At 32.5% G+C, this 16,271-nt stretch overlaps 4 protein-coding genes and 4 non-coding genes across 9 annotated transcripts in view; 1 reads left to right on the top strand and 7 right to left on the bottom strand.

Annotated features, from left to right (window-relative positions):
- Window positions 1-7: 7 nt before the first annotated feature.
- On the bottom strand, window positions 8-89 carry Trnas-uga (transfer RNA serine (anticodon UGA)). Its single transcript has one exon. It is a non-coding gene; the product is annotated as a tRNA-Ser (tRNA).
- An 83-nt stretch (window positions 90-172) lies between these two features.
- Trnas-uga (transfer RNA serine (anticodon UGA)) lies at window positions 173-254 on the bottom strand. The gene has a single exon. It is a non-coding gene; the product is annotated as a tRNA-Ser (tRNA).
- An 82-nt stretch (window positions 255-336) lies between these two features.
- Trnas-uga (transfer RNA serine (anticodon UGA)) lies at window positions 337-418 on the bottom strand. Its single transcript has one exon. It is a non-coding gene; the product is annotated as a tRNA-Ser (tRNA).
- An 84-nt stretch (window positions 419-502) lies between these two features.
- On the bottom strand, window positions 503-584 carry Trnas-cga (transfer RNA serine (anticodon CGA)). Its single transcript has one exon. It is a non-coding gene; the product is annotated as a tRNA-Ser (tRNA).
- A 254-nt stretch (window positions 585-838) lies between these two features.
- Window positions 839-14,253, bottom strand: LOC144854776 (intraflagellar transport protein 52 homolog). The gene is made up of 13 exons (XM_078712754.1): window positions 14,250-14,253; window positions 7,455-7,481; window positions 6,606-6,733; window positions 6,105-6,192; window positions 5,474-5,603; window positions 4,953-5,097; window positions 4,400-4,526; window positions 3,811-3,966; window positions 3,286-3,440; window positions 3,060-3,147; window positions 2,609-2,717; window positions 2,102-2,247; window positions 839-1,928 (listed from the first exon to the last, which is right to left on the bottom strand). Exons 2-13 carry the CDS (start codon window positions 7,470-7,472, stop codon window positions 1,902-1,904), a joined length of 1,317 nt encoding a protein of 438 aa, XP_078568880.1. The 5' UTR covers window positions 7,473-7,481; window positions 14,250-14,253; the 3' UTR covers window positions 839-1,901.
- On the top strand, window positions 7,607-12,638 carry LOC144853883 (protein LTV1 homolog). Its single transcript, XM_078711738.1, has 10 exons — window positions 7,607-7,709; window positions 8,313-8,453; window positions 8,814-8,960; window positions 9,320-9,410; window positions 9,708-9,822; window positions 10,008-10,212; window positions 10,391-10,518; window positions 10,905-11,094; window positions 11,398-11,613; window positions 11,776-12,638. Exons 1-10 carry the CDS (start codon window positions 7,704-7,706, stop codon window positions 11,887-11,889), a joined length of 1,353 nt encoding a protein of 450 aa, XP_078567864.1. The 5' UTR covers window positions 7,607-7,703; the 3' UTR covers window positions 11,890-12,638.
- LOC144854772 (uncharacterized) overlaps window positions 13,078-16,271 on the bottom strand; it is an 18,400-nt gene continuing 15,206 nt past the window's right edge. For both annotated transcript variants that reach the window (XM_078712746.1, XM_078712748.1), the window contains one exon: window positions 13,078-16,018. In XM_078712746.1, coding sequence (XP_078568872.1) covers window positions 15,872-16,018 — 147 coding nt within the window. In that variant the 3' untranslated portion in view covers window positions 13,078-15,871. The remainder of the gene's footprint in view (window positions 16,019-16,271) is intronic.
- LOC144854763 (uncharacterized) overlaps window positions 13,895-16,271 on the bottom strand; it is a 74,844-nt gene continuing 72,467 nt past the window's right edge. Inside the window, exon 7 of the transcript XR_013614680.1 lies at window positions 13,895-13,906. The gene's annotated coding sequence lies outside the window, so the exon portion shown is untranslated. The remainder of the gene's footprint in view (window positions 13,907-16,271) is intronic.

Here is a 16,271-nt window from a genome sequence, read left to right as displayed (position 1 = left end):
AACAATTCGCTGCGAGCAGGGTTCGAACCTGCGCGGGAAGATCCCATTGGATTTCAAGTCCAACGCCTTAACCACTCGGCCATCACAGCTAATGTGAAATACATAAATTATACACAATTTCCAACAATAAAAAGAAAATATATTTTCTAAAATAAGAATGGACAAAACAATTCGCTGCGAGCAGGGTTCGAACCTGCGCGGGAAGATCCCATTGGATTTCAAGTCCAACGCCTTAACCACTCGGCCATCACAGCTAATGTGAAATAAATAAATTATACACAATTTACAACAATAAAAAAATATATATTTTCTAAAATAAGAAAGGACAAAACAATTCGCTGCGAGCAGGGTTCGAACCTGCGCGGGAAGATCCCATTGGATTTCAAGTCCAACGCCTTAACCACTCGGCCATCACAGCTTGTGTGAAACTCATAAATTATATAACATTTTCAAAAATAAAAAGAAATTATATTTTCTTAAAATAAGAAAAGACAAAACAATTCGCTGCGAGCAGGGTTCGAACCTGCGCGGGAAGATCCCATTGGATTTCGAGTCCAACGCCTTAACCACTTGGCCATCACAGCTAATGTGAAATAAATAAATTATACACAATTTGCAAGAATAAGATAAAAATGCACAATAAAACTGCATTTTGAATCATAACTCATACCTGCGCGGGAATACTGTACTTTTAATGTTTTATATAAAATTAAACATTGTTTTTTTTTTTTCAATATTGTGGATTTTCCTGGGAATGTTATGTCCCCGGAGGTTAAGGTGTGTCTGTAGTGTTATCGCAGTCAACAATAATATTAACACAATACATTGTCTCTTTATGTACAAATTTGACTTTATTTACAGAATTTCAAGCTTCGACGATCTAAACTAAAGAGTCACAAGATGTGGAGCTTTCGAATTTGCGACGGTACTATATACCAAGGCAATCTAACAAACAGGATGCTGAGCTCCAAAGATCAAATGGTTTATCTGTGGCTGCGACACGATCAATTCCTGCGCGCCGTAAAGAATATGTACAATATGGTATTTGTCGCAGCCAGATATAAGATCAAAGGAATGTTATGAGTTCGTATCTTTACAAGGAAAGCCCAGTGTCCTGCCTTGCTTGAAGGTAAGTAAAATACACATTTATTGACTATTTATTGTATCAATAATTGAATTTTTCACCATTACCTTAATAATTGATGGTTTTTTACAGTTAAAATTACTGAATATACAAATATTGGATAAGGTTTAATGTACATTGTACAACAATAAATAATTATAATTTGATTTAAAATCAAATTTTAATAAACTAAAACCTGTTTTCTGTTATTAAGCTGTCTACACTATCAAAATAGTTTGATTTAACAGAGGAATGTTAGTGGTTTTCATTGACTAGTTTGAATGTTATGAATGTGTGTTACATTACAATAACACTGTTGTATACTAGGCATATTATTTATAGTCCTTAATATTTGAAAACATTTTTTTTAAAATAATATACTGCATATAAAATACAAAGTATACTAAATTAAGCCTACCATTTTTTTCCGAAATTTATCCAAAAATCTTTGGAAAGATCTTTTCACAAAACAGTTTAACAGAAAAGGTAATTTAGAGCTTATTATTATTATTATTATGTTTAAATATATTATATTAAAAACATAACTATATTGTAAAGATATGGAAATGTTTTCTTTTACATCGTGGTTACAATTCTTTCATTTAGTACGCCCTCTTCAATGCTAAATTCAACGATTTCATTGTGGGTGACAAGCACAAGAAATGTATGTACGCACATTCCATTGTATGAAAATTGTCATTTTACACTTCCAACTTAACTTTAGGGTTTCATTTGTAGTGTATGGTACTTATCCCTCATCTGACTGGGATACAGTAGTTTAGTATTGTAGGTTATCAGCATCATCCTGAAAATAATGAAGTAAATTTAAGAAATTAATAATTAATATTATTGGTAGATCAAGTCGAAAACTATTATATATTCTAATATTTATGTTAATAAACAGTAGTTATTCACAAATTATCATCCTATTTTCATCTTGTAAGTGGCTATTAAAATTTCCAATATGACTTAACCTACCTGGTTTAATTTCCGAAACTCAACAACCTGAGCGAATATGTGCTCCAGAATATGTTTTGCATCTCTTACGTCAGACGGCAACTTGCTAGAAACTCCCAAGATTTCACCGCATTCACGCACGTAGTACTCAAGATCATCGTCATTACCTAGAGATTAACAGATTATCAATCCAATGATACTGGCCTAGCTTTCAATTAAGCTCTGTCTACACTATAGACATGTCTATGTCCCTTAAGCTCTGTCTACGCTATCAAACTTTATATGAAAAAAAAATGTGATGTGCCCAAATATGGACATGATAATGTCACATCACTACCATATTTGGGAATATCACTACCATATTCTGACACACTTTTTTGTCAAACTTGTTTGTGGGTTCGTATCCCACCGAGAATTACTAGTAAATTAGTATTTTCTCAAATGTAATTTGGTCAATTAACTTAGCTCCCTGATGCAAAGCTACTTTGAAGTAGTTATTATATTACTCATCTATTTCTTCTTACTTACATTTATTTGTTATCTGTGCCAGCCTCGATTTCTCAGATGAGAACGCTTCGTCAAGATCAAATAGATCAAGTGAAGGTTTCTGTAAACCTTTAAATTCTGGTGGAAAAACCTGCAAACAAAATATTTAAATAATCACAGGTGGTGGACAATCTAATCACAGGTGGTAGACCATCTAATCACAGGTGGTGGACCATCAATTAAACTTTATAGCACACCTAAAATAAGTGTATCATTGTCACTTTGTTCGTCATCTATAGCTCTAAATAAATCTCCCAAATCAAATTTCTTAAATACATTAATATTTAAAAATTGCATTCAGAACAGCAGAACTTTTGGGCAGCTGTTCGGAATTTGGAAAGTTGGAAAACCAGTAAATCTTTTACATAAAATACAATAATTTTAGATAATTCATTATTAATATGAGGGAAAAAGAATGGTTTAAAGTATTTACCGCTGGTTGCATGGCTGGTAGTGGTACCTCAAAGTTAGGTTGTATCAAGGATAACTGACTATGCTTTACATGTAACTGGTCATAGGCCCTGAAAAACATTAAGCATGTTCATATACAATTGTAATTACCATTGTGATAAGAATTGAATAAATACTAAATATAACAACAATAACATAAATAATAAATAAATCAAATAATTAATAATAATTTGTTTAGCAATACTTACTTGAGTACTTTAGGAACGACTGTTGTGTCTAGTTTAAAGAGGGTGTCATCAAAAAGAGCGTTCAGATCTCTAGGCGTTTCATCGTTTTCTTGTAGACATGACCTTAGACGATCAGCTAACTTTGCCGTGTCTGGTAGCATGTTGTAATCGTTGATCTGAAATAATAAATTATGAGATTATTATTAGAGATGAAAATCTTGTGGTGGGATTGCCTTGATTAATAATTAATAATATGAAAAAAATAAATAATAAATAAATTAATTAAAAATAATGAAATAAAAAAAAAAATTTTATACCAGTAGATAAAGTAAAAATGATGAGCAGTACAGCTGCAGGGCATTCAATTTATAACAGTCTTGTGAGCTTGAAATTAAGTGATGGTAAAAGACAAATAGGACTGAACAATTTGATATAATAAATAAAAAACAAGGAATGCACTGGCCGGTCAGTGCACTTAAAATTGGAATGCAGTCAATGTTTTGTTTTTTAATTATTTCAGATTTGAAACTTGTCTAAACAACATACCTCCGGGTCCTCTGCATCTATAGCATTCAGCGTGATTTCATCGGTGGTGAGCCAGCGGAATATAACATCCATAATCTTGCCGTTTTCCTCTTTATCCAGATACTGATCTTGAAAAATATGAACTGAACCAATCACTGCAACTTTGCCTTTAGAAAACTGCAAGATTAAAAAAGTAATACAAAATGTGGAAATATATGGACACGATGATGTCATACCGCTACCATATTTGGCCACATCACTACCATATTTGGCCACATCACTACCATATTTGGCCACATCACTACCATATTTGGCCACATCACTACCATATTTTTTTAGATTGCATTTATTTAACGTAGTGGTTATGGCGACTTTGGTAAATCTTTCAAAAAAACAGTTGAAGGCACCCAAATCAGATCCATATCATTTATTCAGGCAAAATTTTACAAAATATAATACAAATCAACAAATTAAACAAACAACGCAATTAAACGCAAGGAGAAGAAAATCACAGTCACTAGCAGCCAGGAAAGCACAAAAGCAGCCTAAGCCACCAATTAGGTGTGTATCTCCTCCATTACATTATCTGTATGGCAACAATAATAATTACCTTTGACGAGTGGAATGCGCATGTTGGTCTGTTTAGAGGGAAGCAAACACTCCCAGTAGAAAGAACGGCTGTTGCTGATTTGTCCACGTTAAGAGTTGCACCATAGGGATACAAATACGTCAGTGCTCTGAGACAAAAAGTTACATACATTGAAACATTAAGGAAATATACTGTTGTGAAAATTTAAAAATTAGGCTGGTATTCAGAATGTGTTTTTAATGGTGAAAAGACCTTTTGGACCTCAAAAAAAGTCTGGTATTGGGTGAATTTTCAGATTTCAGAGACTCCCGTTTTGGGAGAGTCGACGGTATAACCCATCACTCTCTTTAAATATTATTTGTCTTATTTTAAACTGCCCAGTGATATAATGTACTGAATATTATTCAATAGTGAATAGATTAGTGAAATCTGTGAGAATGAGAAAAAGCCACCTCCATAAATCATTTCCCACAATGCAACAATTTGTCCTGATTAAAGGTTACACATTATCATAATTTATCTGATTTGAATGAGATAACTTTTTAATCAGACTTCCTTCGTGCCTGAAACTTACTGGGCATGTACAGAAGAATCTTCTTCGGACATATTTGGTAGTGTTTTTCCTGCCGCTACACTAAATGCACGATTTAACACTCCATTGGATATCAACGCTTCCTTAGGGTGAAAGTATTTGAAGTAAGATGTGCGAACCGTTGAGTCTGAAAGAAAATTCAAAATTGAATAAATTAACAACAAAATGTGTATAATTAAAAATTGAGAGACATTCATTCATATCATTGTCAGATAAAACTGAATCCATACACTGTGCAATCAATACATTCACAGGTTTCAACTTCTGATTTCGGAAGGAAAAATTACTACATTCATACAATATGGTAATTTCATTCACAGTTTAATAATTAAATTTACATTATTCTAATACTCTATAACCTTACATAGTGTCTCATCATGCAATTTATACGAAAATTAGGAGGAGGTCGGATTGGATAAAACAAACTTAATAAAGAACTATTATTATTTAATATTTATGGATTAATAAAAATATATTTTAATGTTGTAACATTAGTAACTCACCATTATTGACCATAATTCCAAAGTATTCAAGTAAAAAGTTGATATTGGTGTCAAACTTGCTTTCTCCTCCTTCTCCCATCAACACTAGTAGGCTTCCTCCTTCTTCTACATACTTCTTTATTGCCTCAAACTAAACAAATATGGGAGAGGATAATGTTAGTATTTGTAATCTACAAAATAACACACCGTATATCTTCGGGTATAATCCCACTTTAGGTCTAATCCCACCCCCTACTTCATGTCCGATTTCACAAACACACATAATCCCCAGGTGTAGTCCCAGTATTGAATTTTTATCTGGATTGATTGTAGGCCTCTCTCTAGCCAGTTCAGATGAGTTTTTACAAGAAATTCTTCTTTCATAATTGTCCTTATACAAATACAGAATTTATTGAGAAAGTTACTTATCATTTTTTAGCAGCCTTATAATTTGAAATATATGATTATTATAACAATTAATTTAATTTGAGGCATTCCGTAGAACTACAGTAACAGGATGTTAAATAGATGTGTTGTTTGTTTTCATTTGCAGCTTTTTTCATCTTTTTAACGTTTACAAATGAATTCTTGTTGGGTGGTTTGGATTTTCTGTTAAAAATTCATTGTTATAAATGTTATGTGTATATTGTACCTCTGGTCCGGTGAACTTTTCTCTCGGACCAGCAATTATGAAAACCTTTGAGTTGGCAAGTCTTTCTTCAGTTATTTCATCTTTTTGCCTGAAAAAAAAAAAAAAAAATTGTTATTCTTATATTTTAAACATAAAATAACAATTTATTTAATATGACTACTGAAAGTTGAACAAAAATTGCTAATGTGCACTTTCATGTGTCGGTAAATGTGATCACACAGTATAGTGATTCTTTCTATATTTAACAAGAATATATAGGTATTTTTATTGACATTCATGTTATTAATTTGGATATTTCGATTTGCGACAACCGACGACCGAACTACGTCTTGTTAGTTCATTGTGCGCATGCGGGAATATTACTCCTCACATCTTTTCAAGATCCAGGCGAAGTCCTACCACATCGATTGATCTGACCCAGGTTGGTCGTTGGTCCTCGAAAATCAAAAGCTTCCTAATTGTGACATCATCAGCAAGCATATTTTACTTTTAAATACTTACACAATTATCTTCCAATTTGATCGTAGCTTCTTGTTGAGACTTTTAAAGCCGTTGTTGGGTGTGAATATCTCTTTTTTTGAAACGTTGAATACAACAGCTGTCCTTTGACTTTTGTCATCCATGTTGTCCTGAATAAATAAATAAAATGTAATGGCATTTAAGAAATATGATTAAAGTTTATATATGTATTTTTAACTTAAAATTACATGCATGGCTATATAAACTGTATACACTGATAGCATACCTTACCATCCACAGTATGGTCTGCATTTTTAGATAAAAAACTGTGGACATATATGCCTAGGGCCTAGGCTAATAATAATATGACATAATTTTAGCACACACAAGTTAACATTATTTTCATTAATATTAGAAAACAATTATTAATTTTATACAAATACAATGAAAAATCATTTAATTATTAATTAAATTTAAATCCAATATTTTAATGCAAGATTTAATAAATGTATTATTTTAATATTGTCCTGTTGTTAATGTAGGCTCCTGCCACAGTAGCTTTACATACAAAACTAAAAACGTAGTTTATACTACCCTAGCAAGGCTAGGCCATCACATAAAAGGCAAAGGTGTTTCAGCAGGGCACCTCATCCCCTCTCTCTCCCCCACACCACAAACAGTTGTTGCTGTCATCATCCGTTGCTAGCGACGCCTGAACAGTAGTTAGAATTTGTAGTGTAGCAGTTACCAAATTATACGTTTAGCCTACGTTAGAACATTTTAGTACACTCAATGTTCACCTTATTAATTATGAAGCTAACAAAGTGTTAAATGCAATACATATATGGATCCGAAAATAGTATTAAAAAGAACACAAACAAAACTCTTTACCTGTGAAATCGGAGCCATCGTTAATTTGTAATCAGAAATTATTTCTGCTGGAATCTCTTGTGTAGACTTCACTTCCAGTCGCATTATATAGTAAACAAACACTGAACGACGAATCAGGTTTACGCGACTGGAAGTGGAGGCTAAGGACCACATTGCCTTTTTTTATTTTTAACTATTCACTTTTCACACATCGCTTGTTTTATAAACTACAATTTACTCTCTATACAATTATACATTTCGCTTTTAATTATGCCAGTGAGTTATAATAAATATTTATCTATTTCATTGTATAACCTTTAAGTAGACAGTCTACTACGGGCTATGAATTTTGTCATTAATCCTAGGCCTACCGAAACCATCATGGACGCATGTGACGTGTGTGATCACAGTGCACCACGGTGGAGCAGTAGAGGCATGTGAATGGGATGAAAGAATAGGCTAGGCTTAGAATTTCATCTAGAAAAATTAACAGTATACACGTACTTAACTTAAGTTAGCGCCAAAAGATTATCTGCTAGTTTTGTTTTGTTAAATGTAAAAGTATAATATTAATCATCAAATAATTAAAAAAAAACAATCATTTCAATCAATGAATGTTTGTTTGATATGACAAACAAATAATAAAAGTAAAATGGTATTTGGATATTTTTGCCCATTTAGGCCTAGAGTTTGCTTCCCACTAGGACAGCAGCGTAAGGACATAAGCCGCACTACTGACCAATGAAAAGCGATTGATTATTCAAGCTGTCACTTGTGATTGGTCAATTTGCTTGTGTTGTGGCGCACCTCCTTTTATTGCGTCCTAGTAAATGATTAATCTTTCCACTCCATTCTATATGGTTACTTGTTTCCATCCAGGGAAAGAAGAAGAAGAAGTTTATTGACAAAAACAAAGCCGTTAGTTTCCATTTGGTACATCGTAGTCAGAAAGATCCACTGCAAGCTGATGAAGACATCAATAAATTTGTACTACTTCAAACAGAAAACCCTAATGACAAAGTGAGTAAAGCTGTCTACACTATCAAACTTTATGTGACAAAAAATGTGATCTGCCCATATATGGACATGATGATACATACTGCACAAAGCCTATATGCGCTTCACATAAAAATAAAAGTAATTCATGAAATAAACAAAAATAGAAATTCTATAGTAAATAAGTTATTAGAAATGTTCTTTTTTCCAAACCAACAATTAGTATGTAAAACTAACCTTGACTTATTACTACAAACCAGTTTTAAAAGGTTTTAAAAGTTGAATTTTGAACTTGTTCATACCAGTTGATTGTTGTGCAAGATGTGTATATTCTTCCATTAACATTAATTAATAACTACAGTTTTCATTATCATTGTTGTATAGTCAAAAGAAGATTTTAAGAATCGGAAAGAAGAAGAACGCAAATTTGGTGTGTTCTACGATGATGAATACAACTATTTGCAACATCTGAGAGAAAGCAAACCTCAAGTGGAGTGGGCAGAGGTTCCCAAGGCAAATGAACATGTTGAGGTAGTAAAATTTATGACTTCCTTGAGTGTCTCGATCCAAGGCAATCTAACAACGCCGTGGAGAATATGTATATAGTACAGTACTGTTGGTATTTATCGCAGCCAGACATAAGATCTAAGATCACGAGTTCTTATCTTGACAAGGCGAGCTCAGTGTCCTGGTAGATTGCCTTGCTAGAACTGATCCCTCTTTACTTAATAATCAAAGCATACTATTGAATCTGCCAGGATTCTTAACCCAACATAAATCTAATGATTTTATTTCAGTCCAACAACCACTCCATTGTTATTTAAAATTTGCCATTCAATCTATAAGTTCTTGTGAGGTTTTTCACAGTATTTCTTGTTGTTATGTTTAAGTTTGTTCCAAAACTGCAATTACCACAATCAGTGTTCCCGTCAAAAATCGAGGAAGATGTAGGATTATTAAATAAAGCAGCACCTGTATATGGTAAGTTTAAAATGTATTTGGTAAGCACAAAGAATGAAATGAGAGTAAAAAAGACAAATGCAATCAATTAAAAATACATTTTGACAAAGTTTTTTTTACAGTACTCATTATTTGAACAAAAAAAAAATGTTATGACGAAGACAGATTGAATTTTGTTCTGGATATGACTACAACAACAAAAAAAAAGTAAAAAATAATGAAGAAATTAGGTTTAGTGAATCCTTTATTTTGTGTTTTGTAATGATTTTTCAAATGATACATTACCAAGCAGTGACGTAAGTGATATTTATATTGTAGGTCCTCGTGTAGACTGGGATCCAGACATTGTAGCTGCTTTGGATGGTGATGCAGATTTTGAAAATCCTGACGCCCAACTTGATGACGACTTCATGCTTCAAGCAATGGCTGATGGGTAATTATTATAGTTTCAATTAATAATATATTATTTCACTAACATTGGTTTAATGAGTATTTCACTCCGGTTTCTGAATTCATGATTTATTTAATCTTATTATTTCATATTGGTATGCATACAACATCTAGTCAAATCATTCAATGTATTTTGTATGAAAATGAGTTTCTTCAATTTGTATTTAGGTCACCAGAAGAAGATGATGGTAGTGAAGAAGACTACGACTCGGATAAATGCTATATGGATGAAGAGGGCGACAGATTTGATCCAGACGAACTGTTGACATTTAGATCAGAAGAAACAAAATCACATTTTACAAATTACTCGATGACTTCATCAGTGATTCGACGAAATGAGGGTCTTACATTTCTAGACGATAAATTTGAGCAGGTATTAATGATTTAGACAAGCGGCGTAATAATATTGCACAACACAAGTTTACACTATGACTTTATGATTGACAGGTCTCCCGATAATTTTGATCTGATCTGTCTCCCGCTGAAGATGCAATCCTGATTTACCATTTATTTATTTTGTTAACACATCTTTACTATTTATGCTGTTGTAGATTTTTGAACAGTATAATGATATGGAGATTGGTGCGCTGGACCATGACGAGATGGAGGGCCACATCACAACAGATAGTGCAATTCTAAACCAAGTATTAAGTGAATTTGAAAAATCGCAGAAAAAACAGTAAGCTACTTTTTGTATGTCTTGTCTTGAAACTGTCCTGTAAACTGGTATTAATTTTAATTGACCTTTAATTACCAAGAAATACCAAATGCTTGTACATGTTATAAACAAAATGCTAAAGCACTGTAATAAAACACTTGCCACCAGGCTCATAGTTTTGACTGAATGATTTATGAAAGTCCACACAAATCACTTGAATACAAGAGACATATATGAATACCCATACTGTTAAAATATATATTGCCGCTCCTTCAATTGAAAGTGTCCCCTGAATAGAGGTGTTCCAAAGGAGGTATTCTATTAGTATGTTTCAAAAGTGACTAAATTGCCAAGCATATATCAAGGATAACCCCTGAGCATAAAATGCATCTTCTTTTGTCTTGTAGCACAGCAACAGATCTAGATGATTCAAAAGATAAAGCAGATGCCAATATTGACTGTGATTCAGATTCTAATGATGAAGAACTTGAAAAGGTTGTGGTAGAGCCACCAAAGGAAAAATGGGACTGTGAATCAATATTAAGTACATACTCAAACTTGTACAACCATCCGAAAACTATCAAAGAACCATCAAAAGTGAGTGGTATTTTCTTAGTACTGCAAATGTACTGATTGCTAAAACCAGCGCCAACATGTGATTCAATGCATTTCTCATGTACTTTACTTGTTTTGTATGTATTAAGCTCTATCTACACTATCAAACTTTATGTGACTAAAAATGTGATGTGCCCATATAGTGACATGATGATGTAATATCACTACCATATTTGGGCACATCACACTTGTTGTCCCATAAAGTTTGATAGTGTAGAAAAGGCTTAACAATATTAGCATGATGATATATATATTTTCTATTATCTACTGTCATATCTAATGTAGAAATCTAACAAGATAAAGCTTTCACAGAAGACTGGTATGCCATTAGATGTTCTAGATAAGAAAGGAGCAACTAGGCAGCAATTGGAGCAGGAAACTACAGAAGAAGATGACAATTCAGAACCTTCTGCAGAATTGCTGCAAACAAGAAAAAAGGGACAAAAAGAATCGGCTGAGGATAAAAGGCAAAGAAAAGATGTGGTAAAAGCAGAAAGAAGAGTAAGTTTGTAATAGATATTATTATCATTCATATTTTGTGTTTAAAAAGGCACAAGTCCAAGAACTGTCAAGATGCTTTACTCTCACTACCTCATCTTTCGAATGAACTGTTAAGTTGTTGTTCAGTTATCTAATGATTTTCTCTTATTTTCACAATTTTAGGAAAGAAGACTTGCAAAGAAAGCCAATAAAATAGCGTTTAAAGAGGAAGAAAAACGGCAAGAAAAAGTTATTATAAATCTACAACAAAATTTGAAAGGCATAAAAATGACATGAAAACAAAACAAGAGTATTTTTATATGATGTATTTTATCAGCATAAGAGAATGGCATGGTTGACTGCATCTCAAAGTCATGTGTTCCTGTATGGTTAGCCTCGTCATTCTAGTGGCTGTCTAATCAAGATATCTTTGATTTGACTGTAGGCAGATTCACAGCCAAATATGACTTGAATTGAATGAGAGAGCATATGACAGAATGAAGTTGTTCACTGGACACAAACTGCAAAGTAGCAACTTAATTCCACATACATTACCATTTGTAGTTTTAATAAGGCTTTAGGAGAGGTTATTTATAGTGGCATATCCGAGGTTTAAAGTGGTGAATCTTGACTGACCATGACTCGGCCCTACCATGTTTGGGGCCAAATGACATGGTGAAGGCTACTGATGGTATATTGTTAAATTATATAAAGGTTTAACAGTGTTGTTGCTGTCAAATGCCTGGGAAATGACACCCAAGCATCCTGTTAATATGCTATTGAATTACGTTTGAATACCAATGTAGTTTTCCTACATTACTTTTTAATGGAATACTCATTAGAGCTATAATTGTATCTTTTGATAGAAATCAAAACTTTGCAATAATGTGTACGATAAAATGTATTTTAGATTTTGTAACATTACAAATTTTATCTATGACTTAACACATTTTTCAACCAAGATATCAATAAAATAAATACTGCACATTTCAGATTGTCATGAATAAAACAATTACACTAAGATACACTGATTTTTGCCATTGTGAATAAATATATTGTCTTCATTTAACATCTGTTACGTTATTCTTCTTGTGTAGACATTGCGCATGATAATCGTTTCCATGACTCGGTGGTCATTTACCTATCAATCAATGTTTTTGATTTATTGGCAAGACAATATAAACAATATAATATCCGATGCGACTTCAAATTTGCTGTGCAGAATTATCAAATAAGCAAGACACTTTACTTACATTTGCCTCTCTCCACCCATGTGTATAAATGGGTACCCGGTTAGATCAAGACACAACTTTGCAGCAATTACTAGCTGCATTATGGGAGTTTGTTTCTATTACTATGGATCATCATATGGATCCAAAACAATTACCGGGGTAATAATGTGCAGCGCATTGAGAGCTTGCTTATATGCGCGCTATATAAGAATGAACTATTATGGAACATAACAAATACAACTAAACATTAGAATTTACAATTTTATTTTTATAATATGCTGTTTGCTTTTGTTTGATCAGTGACACAGGTCAACATAGTTTACAATACAAGTAAATGAACATTATTCACATAAGCATTCATATTTCACAGAATATCTAAAACAAAAAATTAAATTCAATATACTATATAATACAGCAAAAGTTGTAAGATACAATAAACAAGATAAATTCTGGGTAGTCTATTTTCTTTCTTGTTAATTTACTGTGAACCAAACCAATTCCAATAATATTTTTGTTGTATAGCCAGGCATGTGGTAGTTTATGTTAGCAATAGACAATTATTCTTAATCTCATTGTACCACCCAAATTCCCCAGTAATACAGATGGCCCGGTTCTTATCACCAAAATGGTACTTGTTTAATTGTATGTGGTTCTTTGAAATGAATAAATTGGTAAATTAACATTGCTTTTTCTCAGTCAATTTATCTTGTGTATCGTAACTAATTAAAGATATTACAGTAATAATATTCTTTCTTGTTTTGGTTTTTCATGTTCAAATTCAAAGGTATACTGCCAAGAAATGGATTTATTTATTCCATCTAACCGCTATATTCTTGTGTACTTATTTACTACCCTTACAAACAACATATGAATGTAGTTTCCAAAAACCATTTCTTTTTTGAGGCAGAATGTCTTTAAACATTTAATATTCACAAATATACTTGATTTTACAGTTCAAAGTTCAAAAGTATTTAGTTGTAGAAAAAAAAACACGAGAATGCAACCATAGCACAATGAAAACCTATTTGTACAAAATGTTTAAGACCGTACACGCTTGAATAGATGGCTGGACCCATAATATTGTTTAGGTCTCGATGGGCAATTATGGATCCTAAGTATATCAATTTGATTAATGAATATTATGTATTTGATCCTTTCTAAATTATTAGTGTAGGAATGAAAGGTATAATCAATCGCTAAAGACAATTTCAGAAGACGAGAGGGGCTAATAGAGGGCCACTACTGGTCCACCAGCCTCTTGCACTACTGGTGTACAGTGAGCTACTTATCCAAGCGAGTACAGTAATAGAGAAATGGAATTAGTCGTCATAATCTTATACACTGACAAATAAAATCTACTTGGAATGCATTATCCAAAAAAAGAATTACTTTTGTACAAGAATTATTAATTATATTTACAAATATTGTAATCACATCTCATATTTGACAGTAGAACCCCTTAGCAGACACCTTCAAGACCCAACAAGTGTCCCCAGAATAGGGGTTGAACAAATACTATATTGCCACTCATCAAGAAAGTGTCCCCTTAATTGAGGTGTCCCAAAGAAGGGTTTTTATTATCTATTAACCTTTTCAAAAAATGTTTTCGTATTTAGATTAACTTTATTTAACACTATTTTCACATCGAATAGCAAAATTCTGGAGTTTACACCTTGACACCTTGATGCATGCCATAAAAAACACCAGGTGCAGTGTGAAAGGAATCAACACAAATTTCATTTGGATAGTGCTGTGTCCCTTCAACATGTATAAGTAATAACACCACCATTATTCCCAGTTAAATGTCTGGCCCCAAACCTGAATAACCAATGGTTAAATACTTTGGTGATCATTTAAGTCACCTTCTTAACATTATATACTATATTTGACAATTCTATTTAACTACAGTGAGCTGCTAAAACTCATAAGTACTAAGTTATTATTCCAGGTTTTGGGAAACATTAATTTTCTCCCAAAAACCTGCAATTTCCAGCAAAAGATAGCAAAAACACAGATAATTCAACACATAAAAAACCCAATAATTTGCGTGACTGGACAGAACAAATTGTACGAATAAAATGGCAAACAAAACTAAAACTTCTAATTAAAATGATACTTTTGGTAATTAATACACATATATATCTCTTATTATCAAGAACAATACAATTACATAATTTAAATTACTTTTGACATAAATTATGTATTTCTTATGTATTTCTCATTTCGTAGTTTAATTATAATAAACTCAAATTTTATCTAAGTTTTGTAAGAAAAATTATATTCATAAAACTATCAATAATATATTTTTTAGCAAATTAAATGTTTTTTTTTGTTAACAAAATATATAATTTCAGGAATTTGTATTAAATATTTCGAGTTATTTGGGGCATCGAAGAAAAACTAGAAACACAAGTGCAGAAGTACAGTATAAGAGTACCCATCAAATACACAGTTATATATACAGTGACGGTTCATGCTATAAAATCAATTTTAAATCGAAGATTGGATGTTTTTGGAAAGGGTGTACATAAAAACCCTACACTATAGCAATATCAAGATGAGATTGTAGGCATAGCAAATAAAAATAGTATAAACAACACAACAATAAGATTACATCCATTAGAAAAATGACAGTCTACTTTGGAAAATCTGTCATTTATGTTGTACAGTATAAAACTCTGTCTACAGTATCAAACTTTATGTGACAGAAAAATGTGATGTGTCCATATATGGAAACGATGATGTCATATCACTACCATATTTGGACATATCACTACCCTATTTGGGAACATGATAGTGTAGACAGAGCTTAAAGTTAGTTGTAGTTGATAGACTCTCCAAATTTAACATACATAAAGTGGTTAATATATTAATCTGTAAATTGTATAACAAGAGTTCATAGATGTGACATCATCATATGTGCATGTGTGATCGCTCGCACACAAGTCATCTATTGTGTAAATCTTTATCATCAGGTATAATTTAAATGTTTGATGAGATGATCGATTTCATGGATACGCCAATGTATAGGCCAAATCTGTTTGATATTATTTCCATAGATTTGTACTGAGTGTCTGGCCTTGTGTATTCTGTGCCCACGTCTGGCCAGAAGCAGCTGCAATGCCTGGCTGTGCCCAATTGGCCTGTGCCTGGTTGTTTGTATTCAAACCCATATTCTGTATTTGTTGCTGTACCTGAAAAAACATGTTGACAATTTATAGTTAAATTCTACACTCTCTTATGACACACCAAGTAAAATATACTGAATATAAATGTAACACACAACATAAAATACATTGTATACAGAACTGTAATATATTTTCTTTTAGCACACATCAGCAAATGCACAACTCACAAAAATGCATTCACACTTAGGCTAAGGTAAACCCTTAACATTAACAAATCTCCTATGGTTATGTATTGACCAGACTGTAACCAGGATTAACA

Source organism: Antedon bifida, chromosome 10 (genome assembly GCF_963402885.1).
Source record: "Antedon bifida chromosome 10, ecAntBifi1.1, whole genome shotgun sequence".
Classification (NCBI taxonomy): domain Eukaryota; kingdom Metazoa; phylum Echinodermata; class Crinoidea; order Comatulida; family Antedonidae; genus Antedon; species Antedon bifida.
The sequence above is the reverse complement of the archived record's forward strand: the minus strand, read 5'-3'. Positions and strand labels throughout refer to the sequence as shown.

Coding starts and splice junctions, on each gene's coding strand:
- LOC144854776 (XM_078712754.1), bottom strand. Junction 6,193..6,605: donor TCAAATTGGAAGATAATTGT/GTAAGTATTTAA, acceptor TTTTTTTTTCAG/GCAAAAAGATGAAATAACTG. Junction 1,929..2,101: donor AGTTTCGGAAATTAAACCAG/GTAGGTTAAGTC, acceptor CATTATTTTCAG/GATGATGCTGATAACCTACA.
- LOC144853883 (XM_078711738.1), top strand. Junction 10,213..10,390: donor TAGACGATAAATTTGAGCAG/GTATTAATGATT, acceptor ATGCTGTTGTAG/ATTTTTGAACAGTATAATGA. Junction 11,614..11,775: donor TGGTAAAAGCAGAAAGAAGA/GTAAGTTTGTAA, acceptor TCACAATTTTAG/GAAAGAAGACTTGCAAAGAA.